Source organism: Mastigoproctus giganteus, chromosome 2, assembly GCF_048544385.1.
Source record: "Mastigoproctus giganteus isolate SK-2022 chromosome 2, ASM4854438v1, whole genome shotgun sequence".
Lineage (NCBI taxonomy): Eukaryota > Metazoa > Arthropoda > Arachnida > Uropygi > Thelyphonidae > Mastigoproctus > Mastigoproctus giganteus.
Genome location: NC_143576.1, coordinates 261,272,097 through 261,292,361, shown reverse-complemented (window position 1 = coordinate 261,292,361; position 20,265 = coordinate 261,272,097). Strand labels below are relative to the sequence as shown.

The following is a 20,265-nucleotide window of genomic DNA, read 5'->3' as shown; positions in this document are numbered from 1 at the left end:
TGTCAGCCTTTGATCCTCCTTTGTGAATTGGGGTCACATTTGCACATTTCCAGTCTATGGGTACCTCCCCTGAGTCCAAGGAAGCTCTCATAATTATGGCTAAGGGTTTGCTTACTTCCTTTGCTGCCTCCTTTAATATAACTGGATAGATCCCATCCTCCCCGGGTGCCTTTCTTGTGTTTATCTTCAACAGTTTCTCCTCCACTTTACTCCCAGTTATTTCAAGATTCTGTAGCTTACTGTTAGAGTTGAATACACCTCTGGCATTCCCCTTGCTGAATAACTCCTCATGTGTGAATGTCAATGCAAAATATTCATTTAGTTTGTTAGCTACCTGAGCAGGATCATCAACAGTTGACCCATCAATATCAAGTGGACCAATCTGATTCATCCCCTTCCTTCTAGAGTTTACATAAGTAAAGAACTCTTTGCTGTTTTTCTTTGCATCCCTTGCCAAGGATTTCTCGTAATCTGCCTTCGCCTGCCTAACCTCCTTTGTAACTTGGTTGCATATCAACTTTTATCTATCATAGGCTTCTGTGTCATGTGTTAATTTGTATGTATCCCATGCATTTTTCTTCTCTGCCATATGCCTCATTAGTTCATCTGACATCCATTTTGGCCTAAACCTTGAACAATATTTCTTAGTTGGTATGTAAAGCCTAGTAGCTTCCATGATAAGTTCTTTGAATGCTTCCCATTTTGAATTTGCTGTTGGCAACATCATCAGTTGGTCCCACTGTATAGAATTTAAATACTGTCTCAGTCCATCGTAGTCGCCTTTATGGAAGCAATAACCCTTCCCTTTACCCCTAATGGTAGTTACCTCTTTGAGTAACTCCCACTTCAGCACACTGTGATCACTGCCACCTAGTGGTTCATTAACTGCAGATTCTTAATGCATGAAGAATCACTACTGATAATCAAATCAAGAGTATTACTCCCTCTAGTTGCCTCCCGAACATGCTGATGTAGAAAACAATCATCCAATAAATCCACAAAAGCCCTGGTAGTGCGTGAGTAACCAGCCCCCAAATTCCAGTCAATATCTGGGAAATTAAAATCTCCCATTATAAGACTCTCTGATTTACTGGCCCACTCTATTTCCCTGTACAGTTCCTTATTATACTCATCAGAGTCATTAGGCCTATAGCACACTCCTACTCTCAATTTTGATCTCCCAATGCTTATGTCACACCAAACTGACTCAATACTGCACTGTCCAGCGATGTCGACTGGCTTCACTTCCTTGGTTTTTATGTGTTTCTTAACTAATAGCATAACCCCTCCCCCCTTCCTATCCTGTCTATCCTTTCTGTAGACGTTGTACTCCCCAAATTGCAGTTCTGCATCCCTTATATCTGTGTGACACCACGTCTCTGATATCCCAACAATATCTGCCTTTGATGTTTTGAGCAATACCTCAAATTCATCAAATTTATTTACTAAACTGCTAGCATTGGTGTACACACAAGTATACCTGCACATGTTTCTGTTCTTAGCTACCCTAACACAACCCATGTGTTTACTTATACCGCAATGGCTCCCAGCAGTCTCTGAAATACCATGCATCTTGTTTTTCAGGCTTCTGCTCATTCTAATAGAAGCAGTGCAAGAATCTCTTTCACCTCTGCCAGTGGCTACTGTCAATCTATTGGTCTTTGTCTCCCCCCAAGCTAGCAGTTTTCCGACCCACCTAACACTGCCTCGATAGCATCAGCAAATATTCTTGCACCCTTTCTATTTAAGTGTATCCCATCCCTGTAGAAGCAATCTCTCCTGTTAACAAGTACAGTCCAGGCTGAAAAAAATTCTACCCCTTGAGCCTTGCACAATCTTTCCAAGGCCGAATTGATCGACAAGGCTCTCATCATATACTCCCTCCTATCGTGTCTGGGCAGAATTGCAGACACTTTCAAATTCAACCCTAATTGTCGGCTTTTGTTCAGCAGTGACCTGTACTTGTTAAGTAATTCTGCCGGTCTCCGGCAGAATTACTTAACAAGAATTACTTAACAAGTCCGGCAGAATTACTTAACTCATGGATGCCACAGGCATTCATGAGTTTTCACAAAACTTTGTTACCCTCCACTTGGATGGCAATTAGATTTCAAGTTATGTATTTTTAATTTTCAATTCATTTAAAAAAATTAATTCATTAAAAATTAGTGTATTTTTTAAATTTATTATTTACATCATGTAGAATAAATTGTCCAGTGTTTACATTCCAGATGACAGATTACCTTTTTCATATTATTACATGTAACTACCAGAAAAAAACAGATAAAATGTAAAGTGATGTAATATTGTTGAAAGTGGTCATAGAGAGAGATCATCATGACCTACATTTTGAAAGTGTGCTACAAAGATAGCAATATCTTATATATGATTTTGTGTGACTACCAGTAGTTAAATAGCTAGCAAATAAATTCAGAGACAAACAATGCCACAAGATTTCAAAAAAAAAAAAAAAAAAAAATTGCAGTGAAAGTAAAGAAAAGATTAATTGTAATAAAGAAATGCAAATATATAATAAAATGCAATTGGAGCTACATGAAATAAAAATCTGCAATACATTTAATATTATAAGGAGACCATTGACTCAATGGAACTTCCATAATAGTAATGCTACTTATATTATACCAAAATAAACAAAATTCTCAGTGTATTGCAATTTGAAAATTATAAATTCTATATATAATGTATTTTTAATGTTTTATTTACAGCTGCAGATAAATAATAAAATTGTGTCACTGGAAGATCTTCCGCAAAAACTAGGTATAATGGAAGTATTGGGATTTCCAGGACCAGCTATAGTTGTAATAATCCCAGACATTGGAGTGCAGATTCGCTATTATGGAATGAATGCAGGGTTTGCAATCCAGGTTCCCTCTCGAAAATTTGCCAACACAACATCCGGCTTGTGCGGTACGTACATTTAAAAATAAATAAATTTTATTTACTGCTAATGTATGAAACAAATTAAATGGACTAATTCAAACTAATTTGCATCAAATAACTAAATTATCAAATTTAGTTATTTATTTAATTTATTTATTAAATTATTTTAGTTAAATTATCAAATTTTGAGCATGCTCAATGCTGATGGGATTCTTCCTCTTGCTCAGAATAATTGCCTGAGAGGGCATAAATTCAAATTGAGGAAAGATGGTTGTAGGATAGATGTGCAGAAGCTTGCCTTTAGCCAGCGGGTGGGTGATCTGGAACAAACTTCCGTCTTATCGTTGTAGAAGTTGATAGCTTAAATAGATTCAAGGCAGAACTTGACAAAAATTTGGAGTGAGTGGATGGGTGAAATAAGGGATTTTTTTTATTTTTGGCTGATGCTATATAAGCTTGCTTTCTTGTATCATGTGCCTTTGCTAATGCTAACTTTATCAAATTATTATCAGTGGGTAAAATTCTTGCTCATACTATTTGATGGTATAATCAAACTATATTATAACATCAGATAATAACAGCAAGAATTTTATTTACTCATTGCAGGTAATATTAGTATCAGCTATATAGTGCAAGGAAGCCACAGGCTTTTGTTTGACTGGCTAAAAAAAAGCAGATAAGAAATTAAAAATTATACGCTTGTCTCTTCACATAGGCAACTATCCAGTTGACCTTTGAATTTCTTCAAACTGTCAGCCTCAACCACCTACAAAGGCGACTTGTTCCAAAAATCAATGATTTTCTGGCTAAAAGAAAACTTCCTACAATCCAGACTAAGTCTCTTTCCTTGTAATTTGGATTTATGACCCTTAGTTCCGAAATCCTTTATAACAGTGAAAATTCCACCTTCATTCATTTTACTAACCCCTCTCAGAGCCTTATAAACCTCAATCAGGTCCCTTCTGAGAAGCTTGGTTGCAAACTCTGTAGCCCACATAATTGAAGTCATTCCTCGTATGGTTTTGCCTATCTCGCCATGTGAATTTCCCATCTTTAGACTCTTTCAAAAAGCTCAATGTCTTTTTTCAGATGAGGTTACCATATTTGGACACAATATTCCAAATGTGGTCTTAGGAAATTCTTGCTGTTACTATCTGATGAACAATGCTTCCACCATAATATCTGAAAACTCATATATTCTGTTACTATTTACAAATTATTAGCAGGTAAGAGATAAACCAACATGTCTATAGGGTGTAACAATATTTTGTGATTCATGCAATTGATAAATAAAAATGTGAGTTCCCTGAGGGTGCAAGTGTTTATTCATTAAACAGTCTAAAAATCTCATTAAAAAAATGACAGCATCATTCAGAAAGGAAATAGCATTACATCCTCATTATTACATAATAGTAAAGATGTGAAATGTAGCCACTAGAATATTATTATGCCATATTTGATTGCTACAGATGGCAATAATCCACAGAATGATGGACCGCAGGGTTCACTATACAATTTAAGCTGGCATTTCAGGAATTTTACTGATACCTGTCATCCTGCAGATTATTATATCCCCGATTTACTAAGGGGATCAAAGAGAGAGAGACATGAGTAATTACAGATCTGTTCATGTAACTTCTGTTCCAGGGAAAATAATGGAGTAATTGGTTAAAGAAATAATGCAGAACCATCTGGACAGGAATGGAGTTATATTGGAGTCACAGCATGGATTTGTTAAGGGGCAGTTTTGTCTGACCAATCTGATTGGATATTATGATGCAGTAACAAAGGAACTGGATACAAAGAATAATTTTGACATCATATACTTAGATTTTAGGAAAGCTTTTGATACCGTTGCACATAAAAGATTGTTGTATAAATTGGAGCAGATGCATTAAGGACAAGTTACTGCCATAGTAAAGGGATAATTAAGTGGGAAAAGACAGAGTTGTTGTTAATGGGCAATACTCTTTGTGGACAAATGTTATTAGTGAGATTTCTCCAGTTCAATGCTTGGCCCATTGTTTTTATTTCTGTATTTATTAATGATATTGATGAAAGTATGTCAGGCTCATAGTCTAAGTTTGCAAATGATACAAAGGTTGGCTGGCTGGATAGTTAATCTCAGTAATCAGAGTACAGTAGTGCAACAAGATCTAGACAAATTAGGCAGATGGGTTTGAGAAGAGTGGCAATTGAAGTTTAATATTGACATATTCAAGGTACTTCATAGGGGATGTAGCAATCTCAGATTAATGTACCACCTGTGTGGTGCCACACTCAGGGCAGTAGAGAATCAAAAAAGACCTGGGGGTAATTGTACAGTCAGGTATGAAGTTCACTGAGCAATGCAGATAGACTTCTAGGACATCTCGTGGGGATTTGTCAATGATATACAGGAATTTTTCCAGCTGGGATAGGGAAGTGATTATCCCTTTGTATAAGGCAATGGTTAGGGCACATCTTGAATGCTGCATACAGGTTTGGAAGCATAAATTTAGGAAAGTGATGGCTGTGTTGGAACAGGTTCAGAGAAGAACAAATTGGCAAGGGTTGCAAAGGAGTGCTCTTACCTGGAAAGGCTCCATTTCTGCAAAGTATCTGTAGGCTAGGTGTATGTGAGAAGATCTGATTGAGGTGTTTAAAGCTTTGACTGGATTGAGTCAGATTAAGTCAGATATCTGATGGAATCATTCCTCATGCTGAGACTACACACATGATGTGCCATAAATTCAAATTGAGGAATGATGGTTGCAAACTGTTAGAGGTGATGAATAGGCGAAATGGGAAATTTTTTTTTTTTTTTTGGCGGATGCTCTATAATAAGCTTGCTGCTACTTTTACTACTATTATTAATAATAATAATTAGCAGTAGCATTAGTAGAAGCATATGATGTAAGAAAGCAAGCTTATACAGCATCAGCCAAAAAAAATAATATTAAAAAAATAAAAAAATCCTTCCCATTCATCCACCCATTCACTCCAAAAGTTTGTCTAGTTCTGCCTTGAATTTATTTTTCAAAAATAATGACAGATGGACATTTGTTCCAGCAATTAACCGTCCTCTGGCTAAAGGCAAATTTCCGCATATCTATTCTACAACTGTCTTTCCTCCATTTGAATTTATGCCCCCTCAGGTGCATAATCTGAGCAAGAGGAAGAATCGCACAAGTATTGAGCTTGCTCAAACCATCCAAGGCCTTACACACCTCAAACAGATCACCTTGCAGGTGCCTAGTCTGCAGATGCTGCAATCTGCAGAAATTAAACCTTTCTTGGGAAGAACAAACTGAGATCTACTGTAATCACCTCTATGAAAGCAAAACCCTTCCTTTTAGACCAATGGAAGTTTCATTAGCATTAACAAAGGAACATGATGCAAGAAAGCAAGCTTATATAGCATCAGCAAAAAAAAAAAAAAAATCCTTATTTCACCAATCCACACACTCCAAATGTTTGTCACGTTCTGCCTTGAATCTATTTAAACTATCAGCTTCTACAACGACAGATGGAAGTTTGTTCCAGCAATCAACCACCCGCCCACTGGCTAAAGGCAAACTTCATCACATCCATTCTATACCTGTCTTTCCTCGATTTGAATCTATGCCTCCTCAGGTTCTTAATCTGAGCAAGAGGAAGAATCCCATCAGCATTCAGCTTGCTCAACCCATTCAAGGCCTTATACACCCCAGTCAGATCACATCGCAGGTGCCTACTCTCCAGGCACTGCAATTTGCAGAACTTAAGCCTTTATGGGGGATTTTAATTTCCCAGATATTGACTGGAATTTGTGGGTTGGTCACTCACACACTAGGAAGGCTTTCGTGGATTTATTGAATGACTGTTTTCTACATCAGCATGTTCGGGAGGCAACTAGAGGAAGTAATACTCTTGATGTGATTATCAGTAGTGATTCTTCATGCAGTAAGAATCTGCAGATAGAGGAACCACTAGGTGGCAGTGATCACAGTGTGCTGAAGTGGGATTTACTCAAAGAGGTAACTACCATCAGCGGTAAAGGGAAGGGTTATTGCTTTCGTAAAGGCGACTATGATGGTCTGAGACAGTATTTAAATTCTATACAGTGGGACCAACTGACGATGTTACCAACAGCAAATTCAAATGAGAACTTGCTGTTGGTAACATCATCAGAACTTATCTTGGAAGCTACTAGGTTTTACATACCAACTAAGAAATATTATTCAAGGTTTAGGCCTAAATGGATTTCAGATGAACTAATGAGACATATGGCAGAGAAGAAAAATGCATGGGATACATAGAAATTAACACATGACACACAGACGGTTATGATAGATATAAGTTGATCTGTAACCAAGTTACAAGCCGACCGGGTTAGCCGAGTGGGTAAAGTACCTGCCCGGCAACCCAAAGGTCGCGGGTTCGATTCCCGCCTCGGGCTTGGATCAAAGTACTGCAAAAACCTTGGGAGGTGCAATATGGCCACAGAAGCCGATGCGCCAACAACTACCAATAAAAGAGAGAGAACCAAGTTACAAAGGAGGTTAGGCAGGCGAAGGCAGATTACGAGAAACCTTTGGCAAGGGATGCAAAGAAAAACAGCAAAGAGTTCTTTACTTATGTAAACTCTAGAAGGAAGGGGATGAATCAGATTGGTCCACTTGATATCAAGGGTTGAACTGTTGATGATCCTGCTCAGGTAGCTAACAAACTAAATGAATATTTTGCATCGACATTCACACCTGAGGAGTTATTCAGCGAGGGGAATGCCAAAGGTGTTTTCAACTCTGGCAGTTAGCTAGATAATCTTGTAATAACTGAGAGTAAAGTGGAGGAGAAAATGTTGAAGATAAACACAAGAAAGGCTCCTGGGGTGGATGGGATCTATCCAGTTATATTAAAGGATGCAGCAAAGGAAGTAAGCAAATCCTTAGCCATAATTATGAGAGCTTCCTTGGACTCAGGGGAGGTACCCATAGACTGGAAATGTGCAAATGTGACCCCAATTCACAAAGGAGGATCAAAGGTTGACACAAGTAATTATAGACCTGTGAGTTTTACTTCTGTTCCAGGAAAATTAATGGAGGCACTGGTTAAAGAAGCACGTCAGGATCATCTAGACAAGACTTCAGTTATAGCTCGGACACAGCACGGTTTTGTTAAGGGGAAGTCTTGCCTGACCAATTTGATTGGATACTGTGATGCAGTCACAAAAGAACTGGATGCAGGGAATAACTTTGATATTATATACTTGGATCTTAGAAAAGCTTTTGATACTATTGCACATGGAAGACTGCTGCACAAATTGGAGCAGTATGGCATTGGAGGCAAATTACTGCTAGGGATAAAGGGGTGGTTGAGGGGGAGAAGACAGAGAGTGGTAATCAATGGACACTGCTCATCGTGGACTAATGTTATTAGTGGAGTCCCTCAGGGTTCAGTGTTGGGTCCATTGTTGTTTTCTGTATTTAAAAATAATATTGATGATGGTATATCAAGCTTAATGTCCAAGTTTGCAGACGATACAAAGGTTGGCAGGGTTGTTAAGGACACTACTGACACTATGCTGCTGCAACAGGATCTGGAAAGGTTGAGCAGATGGGCTGAGAGGTGGCAAATGAAGTTTAACATTGACAAATTTAAAGTACTACATATGGGAAACAGCAACCCCAGAGCAATGTATCAACTCTGTGGTACTACACTGACAGTGGTTTTTTTTTTTTTTTTTTTTGATTTGATAGTTGTTGGCGCATCGGCTTCTGTGGCCATATTGCACCTCCCAAGGTTTTTGCAGTACTTTGATCCAAGCCCGAGGCGGGAATCGAACCCGCGACCTTTGGGTTGCCGGGCAGGTACTTTACCCACTCGGCTAGCCCGGTCGGCACTGACAGTGGTAGAGAATGAAAAGGACCTGGGGGTAATTGTACAGGCAGATATGAAATTTTCTGAGCAGTGCAGAAGGGCTGCAAGAGTAGCTCATGGTGTCTTATCAATGATATACAGGAATTTTTCTAGCAGGGATAAGGAGGTGATTATTCCCTTGTATAAGGCAATGGTCAGGCCACACCTTCAGTACTGTATACAGGTCTGGATGCCTCATTTCAAGAAGGATGTAGAGCTGCTGGAACGAGTACAGAGAAGGGCAATAAGATTAGTGAATGGAAAAAAGGGTTGCTCTTAAGAAGAAATTCTTAAGTTTTGCAAATTAGTGTCTGGAGACTAGGCACCGGCGAGGTGATCTGATAGAGGTGTATAAAGCCTTGAATGGTTTGAGCATGCTCAATGCCAATAGGATTCTGCCTCTTACTCAGAATAATCACCTGAGAGGGCATAAATTCAAATTGAGGAAAGACAGATGTTGGATAGATGTGTGGAAATTTGCCTTTAGCCAGTGGGAATTTTGTTGGTGGAACAGACTTCCATCCCGTGTTGTGGAAGTTGATAGCCTAAATAAATTAAGGCTCAGCTGGGCAGGTATTTCGAACGAATGGAGGGGTGAAGTGGAAGTTTTTTTTTTTTTTGGCTGATGCTGCATAAGCTTGCATTCTTGCATCATATGCCTCTACTAATGCTAATAATGCTTTCTTGGTAAGAGCACCCCTTTCTTCCCTTCACCAATCTTGTTGACCTTCTTTGTACTCATTCTAGCAACTCTACATATTTCCTAAAATGAGGCCTCCAGATCTGTACCCAATAATCTAGGTGTGGCCTGGCCATTGCCTTGTACAACAGGATAATTACTCCCTGTCCCTGTTAGCAAAATTCCTATATATCATTTACAAGACTCTGTGACCTGCCCTGGCAGCTCATCTGAACTGCTCAGCAAACTTCATATTCGACTGCACAATTACCACCAGGTCTTTTTCACTTATCACTTCACTGAGTGTAATACCATACAGTTGATATGTTTCTCTTTGGTTATTTCTAACCATCTTCAGTATTTTGCATTTGTCAAGGTTAAACTTCAGTTGCCGCTTCTCAGCCCATTTGCCCAACGTATCAAGATCCAGTTGGAGTAGCATACTATCTTTACTGTCGTTAACAACCCTGCCAAATTTGTATCATCTGCAAACCTGCGCATTAATCCTGATATACCTTCATCAATAACATTGATAAATATACAAAACAACAATGGACCCAATATTGAACCCTGGGAACTCCACTAATAACATTACTCCATGAAGAGCAGTGTCCATTGATTACCACTCTCTGTCTTCTCCCACTCAACCATTCTTTTATCCATTGTAGCAACTTGTGTGTAATGCCATACCTCTCTTTTTACTTGATTACAGACAAGCTTATATCTGCCATAGGCTTCTATGTCACCTGATAATTTATATGCATCCCATACATTTTTCTTCCCTGCCACAAGCCTCATTAATTCATCTGACATCCATTTAGGCCTGAACCCTGAACAGTATTTCTTAGTTGGAATGAATAGCCTAGTAGCCTCCAAGATTATGTCCCTGAAGGCTTCCCATTTAGAATTCAATGTTGGTAACATCATCAGTTGATCCCACTGTACAGAATTTAAAAACTATCTGAGACTCCAGTAGTCCCTTTACATAAGCAAAAGTACTTCCCTTTAGCGTACATGGTTGTTACATCTTTAAGTAATTCCCATATCAGTATATTGTGATCACTGTCACCCAGTGGTTCCTTTATCTGCAAATTCTTAGTGCATGAATAATCACTGCTGATAATCAGATCAAGATTATTACTCCCTCTGGTTGCCCCTCGAGCATGCTGCTGTAGAAAACAGTCATCCAATAAATTCAAAAAAAAGTCTTGCTATTGTGCAAGTGACCAATCCACAAGTTCCAGTCAATATCTGGAAAATTCAAATCCCCCATTATAAGACATTCTGATTTACTGGCCCACTATTTCTCTGCAGAATTGCTCATTATACTCATCAAAGTCGTTAGGCCTATAACACACACCCACTCTCATTTTTCCTTTCCCAGTGCTTATGTCACACCAAACAGACTCAGCATTGCATTGTTCACCAACATAAGTTGGATGCACTTCTTTAGATTTTATGTGTTTCTTAACTAACAGCATAACCTCTCCTCCCTTCCTGCCCTGTCTATCCTTTCTGTACACATTGTTCTCCCCAAATTCTAATTCTGCACTGCTGATATCTGTATAACACCACATCTCTGATATCCCGACAATATCTGCCTTTGATGTCTTGACTAGCACTTCAAGCTCATCAAATTTGTTAACTATACTCCTAGCATTGGTGTACATGCAAGTATACATGCACCTGTTTTTACTCTTAGTTACCCTAATACAGCCCATGTATTTACTTGTTCCACTATGACTCCCAGCAGTCCTGGAAATCTCCATTGCCTTGCTTTCCATGCTGCTGTTCATTCTAATAGAAGCAGTTTAAGAATCAGTTTTGCCTCTGTCTACAGCCACTGTCAACCTTTTAGTCTGTGGATCCTCCCCAAGCTAGCAGTTTTCCGACCCACCTAACACTGCCTCGATAGCGTCAGCAAATATTCTTGCACACTTTCTATTTAAGTGTACCCCATCCCTATAGAAGCAGTCTCTCCTGTGAACAAACACAGACCAGGCTGTAAAAATTCTACCCCTTAAATTGATTTGATTTTATTTACTTCCAATGCCATTTCCACCAAATCTTCTTTACCAGCCTCTTTTTTCAGCAGTAATTATCCTCAAAACCTTCCCTTCCTGCCTACTTAGCAAATTCTACCATTGCATCGATTCCACTTTCTGCAGGTTCAACCATATTTCCTGAATGAATTGACTCTGGCCATACATTTTTCCAACATGCACGTGTTGACGGCTTTATTTCTTTGAGTGATAAAACTATGATTCCAATATAGTCCACAATTGAGAAATTTTTCCATGCCTCCATTAATTCAATAGATTTGGAATCAATTTTTTCCAAAATCTATTGTAACGATTTTCTGAGGTAATGAATTTTACATAATAATGCCTTGATCTAATGGCTGAATTAAAGAAGTTGTATTAGGTGGTAGGAACATTACTTCAACAATTTGGATGATTTAAATCTTTTGGATGGCCTGCCGCATTATCTAATAGTAATAAAATTTTAAAATTTAGATTTTTTCTGCTTTAAATAGTTTTGCACAGCTGGCACAAAACAATTTAGAAACCATTCTTTAAATAAACTGGCAGTTTCCCAAATTATGCATAAGTTCCTTAGGCATAATTTAGGGCTGAATTTAATTCACAACGAAAGAAATTATCCCAATACAGTTCTTAAGAACAAAGTGTAGTAATACATATTTGAAGTAAATTTTTTATGGTCTCAAACAAGCACAAGTTCAATAGCACAAAATCTAACATGGGGATTTCCTAATCATTTTATTTTTTTTTGCATAACGACTAGCAAGTCAACAGCGGGGATTCACAAAAAAGAATGGGAATGTTGAAAAATTACATCCAGCATAATTGCAGGGTTTTCTCCGCACAAAAGCTCAAAATACCATGTTATGCGAGGTTTGCCACAATTCTCTGACCATGTTAGAGCGAAACCATGTTATATAAGTACCGTGTTGTGCAAGGATTGCTGTTAGAGTGAAACCGTGTTGTAGAAGTACCATGTTATACGGGAGTTGCCTCTATTAGAATTGACAAATGATGCAAGCTAGGAAGTTTATACAGTATCAGCAAAAAAAAAAAAAAAAATCCCACATCACCTGTCCATCTCCTCTAATAATTTGTCTAATTCTTCCTTAATTTTATCCTAACTACTCATTTCCACACATATCCTGCAACCATCCTTCCTCGATTCTCCTCCATGCATGCAAATACCAGAGCTAAAATTGTGGTCTAAAACTCTAAGTCTGTATAACTGCAATAAAACTAACAAGCATTTGCTAATTCTTGTGCATCCAATTCCAGAAACTGCAAAACTGATTAATTAATTTGAAAATGTCATTGAGCACATAAGAGTCTAGCAACACCTCGTATACAATGTAAATTGTCATTAAATATTGCATTAATCATCTATATTTGTTGAGTCTTGTTTATCCCTTTTTACTGATTTCTATTTGGTGTCTAGATATAGATTATAATTCATAAATTAAAGAAAAATTACATGAACTATGTTGCATATAATCTTATTATTAATTTTACTGTTCTGTAATAATGGTTAATGATAATAAACAGTCTGCTTTTACATGACAAGGATGAATTTTGTGAACATTCCTTATGCTAAGTGATAATGAGAATGATGATTATAATGAGAATGAGAATTATATGATTTTTCTGCACAATTATAATTTCAGTGTCAATGGTTTTATATAATAAGGGATATTGGCCAGTAATTGATTCGGCTATCCTCTTCATAATTAGCAAAATATAAAATAATGCTTTTTAATATTTTAAAAGTGTGTAAGTACTTATTTGCATGGTTTCTTTGAACAGGAAACTGCAATGGAATTGAGGATGATGAATTGATAAATGACAAGGGAGAAAAGATAGATATCAGTGATTTTGTGTGCAGCTTTCAAGATGAAGGAAATCACCAAGAATGCATTTCATCATTTGATAAATTGGTTAGTTTTCTGGCTTATTTTTCCAGTTTTTCCTTCTTTCTGTTCTGACTCAGTTTAAAACTGCCTTAAGGCATTTATTAAATTAAGTACTAAAGTTATGGGCTGGTGATGGAAATATGTAGATCAGAATGCAATACTCTTGGTTCTGGCAATCAAAAAATAAATAAATAAATAAAATTATAAGTGATTGGCACTAATTGATATTGCTATACCCCTATTTCCAACATCATACTTCTGCCATAGGTTATATTCTGTGTATTCTGTGTATCTTGTAAACTCCTCTGACCATTTGGTCGTCCTGGAGTATAAGCAGAAAATTTATTTATTTATTTATATTGAGCTTATAGATAATTTGCACATACAATTTATACTTCTCATAAGGCTTTTTTTTTTTTTTTTTTTTTTTTTGTTAGCAAAATACAACAATCAAGTTGCAATTCTGACTATAGAACATAATTTGTGGAGCGTAGAGTAATTCTGAAACATACATGGAGTGGTGGTCAATTTATTAGACACACCAACCTAATAGCTTGTTGCATCTCCTGTGGTTCTCAGAATAGCTCAAGTCATCAGAGCATGAACTCCACAAGATGCTGAAAGCAGTTTGCAAGAATTCTGAGCCCATACAGACTCAATTGTTTCTTGCAATTATCTCTGATTGGATGGCAGTGGATCCCTGCCATAAATGGCACATTATAGCCATAGCAGCTTATATACCATCAAACCCCCATAACAACAACAACAACCCTGTTCTGTCAGTGGATAACCCAATCTGTGGAATGAGCTATCCACTGACAGAGCAGACCAATAAAGTAGGGTAAAGGGAACCATTCCTGAACAATCCATCCTTGTGACATGGTGCATTATCCTGCTGGAAGTAACCATTAGATGGATAAATTGTAGCATGAAGGGGATGCACTTGGTCAACAATGTTCAAGTGGGCTGTCCAATGCTTTAACCAAATTTAACTGAGAGAAACGTATATGGTGAAAAGTCATTTGAAAGGTGCAATATGGCTGCAGTGTCTAATGCGCTGAAACCCACAACTGATATCTGATGATCCAGACTTTCCAAAACTCTACTGTTGATTTTGCAGCCAATTACTCTTCCCGATGCAACCACAGTCAAGCAGTAGTATTAACCTTAATACTAGGTTACCGTTATCTCTAGTATTAACCAGAGATAACAAAATTATTCGTGTCACAGCAGACCTCAAGAAATGCGGCTACCCTCAGAGGGTGTTGGACAGAATTATTACAGTACGGTGGACTCAGTACGGAGTCCACCCGTACTGAGCCATTTGCCCCTGTGAGCACTGCATACATCCCCCACTATCCGGGCCTTTCAGACCACATTGCACAAATAATTCGGGGGTGCCAGATACGCTGTGTGCAACTCCCGGGACAGAGGTTGTACACAGTGATATCTTGTGCCAAAGTCCCCATAACGAAAGAAACCAACAGTGGGGTGGTATACGAAATTAAATGCCTGGATTGTGGGGTGTGTTATGTAGGTGAGACAGTGCGACGACTGAAAGACTGTCTGGGGGAGCATATGAATGCAATAAAGTCTGCAAACTATGGGAAGTCTGCCATGGCAGAACACTTCTGGGAGAAGCAACATCAAATTTCCCCGGAGGATGCTGTCATCACGGATCATGCACAGGGGTTCTGGGACTGTAAATGGCTTGAGAGTTTACATACTGGGGCAACTAGCAATTCCATTAATAGAGACAAGGGTGTACGCTTACATCCCCTCTTTGAAACCGTTGTTCTTGGGCGAGATGAACGGTTTCAGCTGGCGCGCTCCCGAGCCATTTCCGGTTCCAGTGCATAAATGGGAAATTCCAGCTATATTCCCAAGGAACCATGTGACGAGTGCCATGGATCTGCTATTTAAGGATGTGCCACACAGCAGAAATATTCTGTTGAGAAAGGAGACCGCTGTCTCCGAAAGCTACAGTTGTTACGGTATTTTATTAACTGTTTTTATCGCTTTTATCATCATATTTTATTTTATATATATATTTTTATTTTATTGTAAATTAAATCACATCAGTTTTAGACTACTATATATTTTATTTTATTTCATTTCATTTCATTTTATACGCTTGTATTTTATTTTATTTTATTGTAAATAAAGTGCTTTAGTTGCAGGATTGAAATTTGTTTATTTGAATACCGGCTGGTATAAAGTCTAATTGTTCAATAAGAATTCCAGCCACTTTCAAATGTAACCCTAACTTTTGACTTTTTTTTAATAATGAATTGTAGTTTTTAAGCAAATGGGCAGATCTCGTACTCTTAATGTCATCAGTGCCAATATGTACAAAAATATCACCTTTTGTGTCCTTAAAAGATGATATCTACTCTACAGTGAATAATATCTGCTCTCAAATGGTATACAGGAATTTTTCCATCAGGAATAAGGAAGTGAGTATCTGTTTGTATGAAGTAGTGGTCAGGCCACATCTTAAGTACTGCAAACAGATGTTAAAGCCTCATTTTTGGAAGGATGTGGAGATCTTATTGAGCTGTTTAAGACTGAATCTATTTAGTAAGCTAAGTGATAATGGTACCCTTACTCTTGCTCAGACAATACGCATGAGAGAGCATAAGTTTAAAATGAAGGACTGTTGAAGGATAGATGTGTTAAAATTTGCTTCAGCAGGTGGGTAGTCAATAGTTGGAAGAAACTTCCATGTGGCTTTGTGGAAATGGGTAGTTTGAATATGTATAAAGGAAAACTAAACAAATGATTCGAGGGGTGATGTACAGGCGATGTGGAAAGGATTTTTTTTTTGGTCAATGCTATATAAACCTGCTTGCATCATTTGTTCTAATTATGCATGAAATCATCAACCATCATTTTAAGGTCAAATACGTCAGAAAAAGGAAAATTTCCTGCCAGAATGAATAAACTTCTTTCAAATGCATCCACCCACAGGATTGTTCTTGTGATTGCAGCTTGGAATCAACGTATTAAACAATGGTAATTTTTAAATGCCATAATTATTGTTTAGTATGGTAATTTAACAATGTCAGTTTTGTTAGCTGTAGCTTAATATGGCTTATTCTTTTTTTTTTTTTTTTTTTTAATTTTATAGCCTGCAGTGAATCATTCTGTTTCAGCTTGTGAAAGTTTGTATAGTGAAATTTTCAGTGGATGTCATCCATTGGTGGATCCTTCAGTATTTGTTAAAGCTTGTAGCTTTGACGCTGTTCACAGTAAAGATGAGCAAGGTTCTCTCTGTAAAAGTTTTATGGAATATGCACGTCAATGTTGCCAGGCGGGGGAAAACATCATTGACTGGATGGATAAATTTGGTTGTAGTAAGTATCTGTATTAAAAATTTTGTAAAAGAAGTAACTTCATCATGAATTCAGTTTTTTTATTTTCATTATCAAATAGTTTAATATCAGGTAGTTTGATTATATCTATATTTGTATGTTCATTTCTTCTGAGATAGAAAATATAATTTTGAAATTTTCTCCCGATAGCAGCAAATATTTATTGCTTCTAATATTAGAAATAACCAAAGCAGTAACTGCTGCTTAAACTTCTTAAGTAATGCACATTACTTGTTTTAGGTATGAATATTAGCAAAAATTCTTGTTTTAGGTATGAATTGCCCAGAAGGCTTAGAATTTCATCAGTGCCATGATGCATGCCCACAAACATGTCAGAATAAAAAATCTCCTCTGGAAGAAGATTGTCATCAGTGGAAGATCGATGGTTGCTTTTGTCCTGAAGATAAGGTTTTGAAAAATGGTTCATGTGTGGAACCTATAATGTGTGGTAAGGCCTGCATGTTTAAATTCTATATGTACAATAATGTCTTTACAAATTAAAATATATATTATGATAATTTAACTATAATTTATGTAAATAATTATTTCATAATAGTTATTGTATATGAAATTTCTATCATGCATCTCTTGCTCTGTTATTTGCACATCCTTATGGTTGATATGCTCCTTTAATTAACCTGATAACCAGCAGTTATAGGCAGTAGCACACCCAGAATTTTTTCTTTATTTGGTGGGGAGAAGAGTTTAGTATCACCAAGCTAATGTTGTGATAGGAAAATTAGTTTTGTGTTTTTTTTTTGTTTTTTTTTGCATTTTGATCATGTCTTTCATGATGTCTGAAGACTGATAGCCCACTCCTCAAAGTTGAGTTGTGAAGTTCAAATTACAAAATAGTTATCATTAAATGTCTCCTTGGGCTGGCTGTGGCCCAGTGGTTAGTTTGCATGACCACAAGTTAAGAGGTTCTGTGTTCAAATCCATATACTACCACAAAAATTGTATGGCCCATCATGAACTGTAGCACCAAAAAAAATTCTGGCTTCCCTTAATTCAGCTAAGTATGCACACAATCACAATGAATATCTAAACTATTCTAACCCTGGCCATATGGAGAATAAATTGAAATTTATTTATATTTTAGTATTCATGCTCCCAATGGGAGTTTAGAAATAATAACATTAACATTCTAGCAATGAAGAGTCAATTGGAGCAGTGTGGCATTAAGGGAAAGTTGCTGGGTTGAGCAACGAATATTTTTACATATTAAGGATTTTATCATTTCCAAGGGTGAGGTCATGGTTTCCTTTGATGTGTTTTCCCTGTTCACTTCTGTCCCTGTACAGCAGGCTGTCGCTTGTGCAAAAAATAAAACAAAAAAAAAAAATAAAAAGGTTGCTGTACATTATTGGGTCGAGCAACATAACCTTGATCACTGACAGGACATTGAAAACGTCAACTATTCACTTGACTACCTCCAGCACTCATGGCTTGAAGCACTGCACATAGTCAGCTGTAACAGTACCATGAATCACAATGGGGGAGTGCACACGCACCTCATTATGGGGTCTGCCATATTGCAGTGTGATGAGTACTACCATTCTTTATACATGTGTAATACTACATTACCGGCACAAGAGTTGTGATTTATGATCATGCCCAGTCTGCTTCTGTTATTTTACCCAATGTATATATATATACTCGATACACCACTCACCGACTGCTGATGAAGGGACACCTCGCCCCGAAAGCCACTCTATTTTATTGCTCATATATTTTTTATATAGTATAAATATATAAAACTTATATATTTTACTCTTTTATGTATTTTATTGCTTTTAATGCTTTTTATTTTATATCTGTTTTAGTATTTTATTTATGTATATATATTTTATTTATTTTAATAAAGTTTTAACTTAAACCAGTTTGTCGGTCATTACTAGGAAGTATAGAGTGCACAAAAGGTGATATAGTTGTACACGTTGGCACTAATGACACTAAGAGTAGGAGACCAGCGGAATTACTTAACAAGTACAGGTCACTGTTGAAAAAAAGCCGTGAAGTAGGGTTAAATTTGAAAGTGTCTGCAATTCTGCCCAGACACGATAGGAGGGAGTATATGATGAGAGCCTTGTCGATCAATTCGGCCCTGGAAAGATTGTGCAAGGCTCAAGGGGTAGAATTTTTTTCAGCCTGGAATGTACTTGTTAACAGGAGAGATTGCTTCTACAGGGATGGGATACACTTAAATAGAAAGGGTGCAAGAATATTTGCTGATGCTATTGAGGCAGTGTTAGGTGGGTCGGAAAACTGCTAGCTTGGGGGGAGACAAAGACTAATGGATTAACAGTAGCCACTGGCAGAGGTGAAAGAGATTCTTGCACTGCTTCTATTGGAATGAGCAGAAGCCTGAAAAACAAGATGCAGGATATTTTAGAGACTGCTGGAAGTCATTGTGATACACGTAAACACATGGGTTGTGTTAGGGTAGCTAAGAATAGAAACAAGTGCAGGTATACTTGCGTGTACACCAATGCTAGGAGTTTAGTAAATAAATTTGATGAATTTGAGGTATTGCTCAAAACATCAAAGGCAGATATTGTTGGGATATCAGAGACGTGGTGTCACACAGATATAAGGAATGCAGAACTGGAATTTGGGGAGTACAAAGTGTATAGAAAGGATAGACAGGACAGGAGGGGAGGAGGGGTTATGCTATTAGTTAAAAAACACATAAAATCCAAGGAAGTGAAGCCAGTCGACATTGATGGACAGGGCAGTGTCGAGTCAGTTTGGTGTGACATAAACATAGGTAAATCAAAATTGAGAGTAGGAGTGTGCTATAGGCCTAATGACTCTGATGAGTATAATAAGATACTGTACAGGGAAATAGAATGGGCCAGTAAATCAGAGAGTCTTATAATGGGGGATTTTAATTTCCCAGATATTGACTGGAATTTGTGGGTTGGTCACTCACACACTAGCAGGGCTTTTGTGGATTTATTGGATGATTGTTTTCTACACCAGCATGTTCGGGAGGCAACTAGAGGGAGTAATACTCTTGATGTGATTATCAGTAGTGATTCTTCATGCATTAGGAATCTGCAGATAAAGGAACCACTGGGTGGCAGTGATCACAGTGTACTGAAGTGGGATTTACTCAAGGAGGTAACTACCATCAGAGGCAAAGGGAGGGGTTTTTGCTTTCGTAAAGGCGACTATGATGGTCTGAGACAGTATTTAAATTCTATACAGTGGGACCAACTGATGATGTTACCAACAGCAAATTCAAAATGGGAAGCATTCAAGGAACTAATCTTGGAAGCTACCAGGCTTTACATACCAACCAAGAAATATTGTTCAAGGTTCAGGCCTAAATGGTTGTCAGATGAACTAATGAGACATATGGCAGAGAAGAAAAATGCATGGGATACATACAAATTAATGGGTGACATGGAAGCCTATGATAGATATAAGTTGGTCTGTAACCAAGTCACAAAGGAGATTAGGCAGGCAAAGGC

At 37.5% G+C, this 20,265-nt stretch overlaps 1 protein-coding gene across 1 annotated transcript in view; it reads left to right on the top strand.

Moving 5' to 3' along the window:
• Positions 1-20,265, top strand: part of LOC150090433 (uncharacterized) — a 562,729-nt gene that overhangs the window by 442,159 nt on the left and 100,305 nt on the right. Inside the window, exons 104-107 of the mRNA XM_090389881.1 lie at positions 2,727-2,928; positions 13,306-13,436; positions 16,543-16,768; positions 17,058-17,234. Coding sequence (XP_090246007.1) covers positions 2,727-2,928; positions 13,306-13,436; positions 16,543-16,768; positions 17,058-17,234 — 736 coding nt within the window. The remainder of the gene's footprint in view (positions 1-2,726; positions 2,929-13,305; positions 13,437-16,542; positions 16,769-17,057; positions 17,235-20,265) is intronic.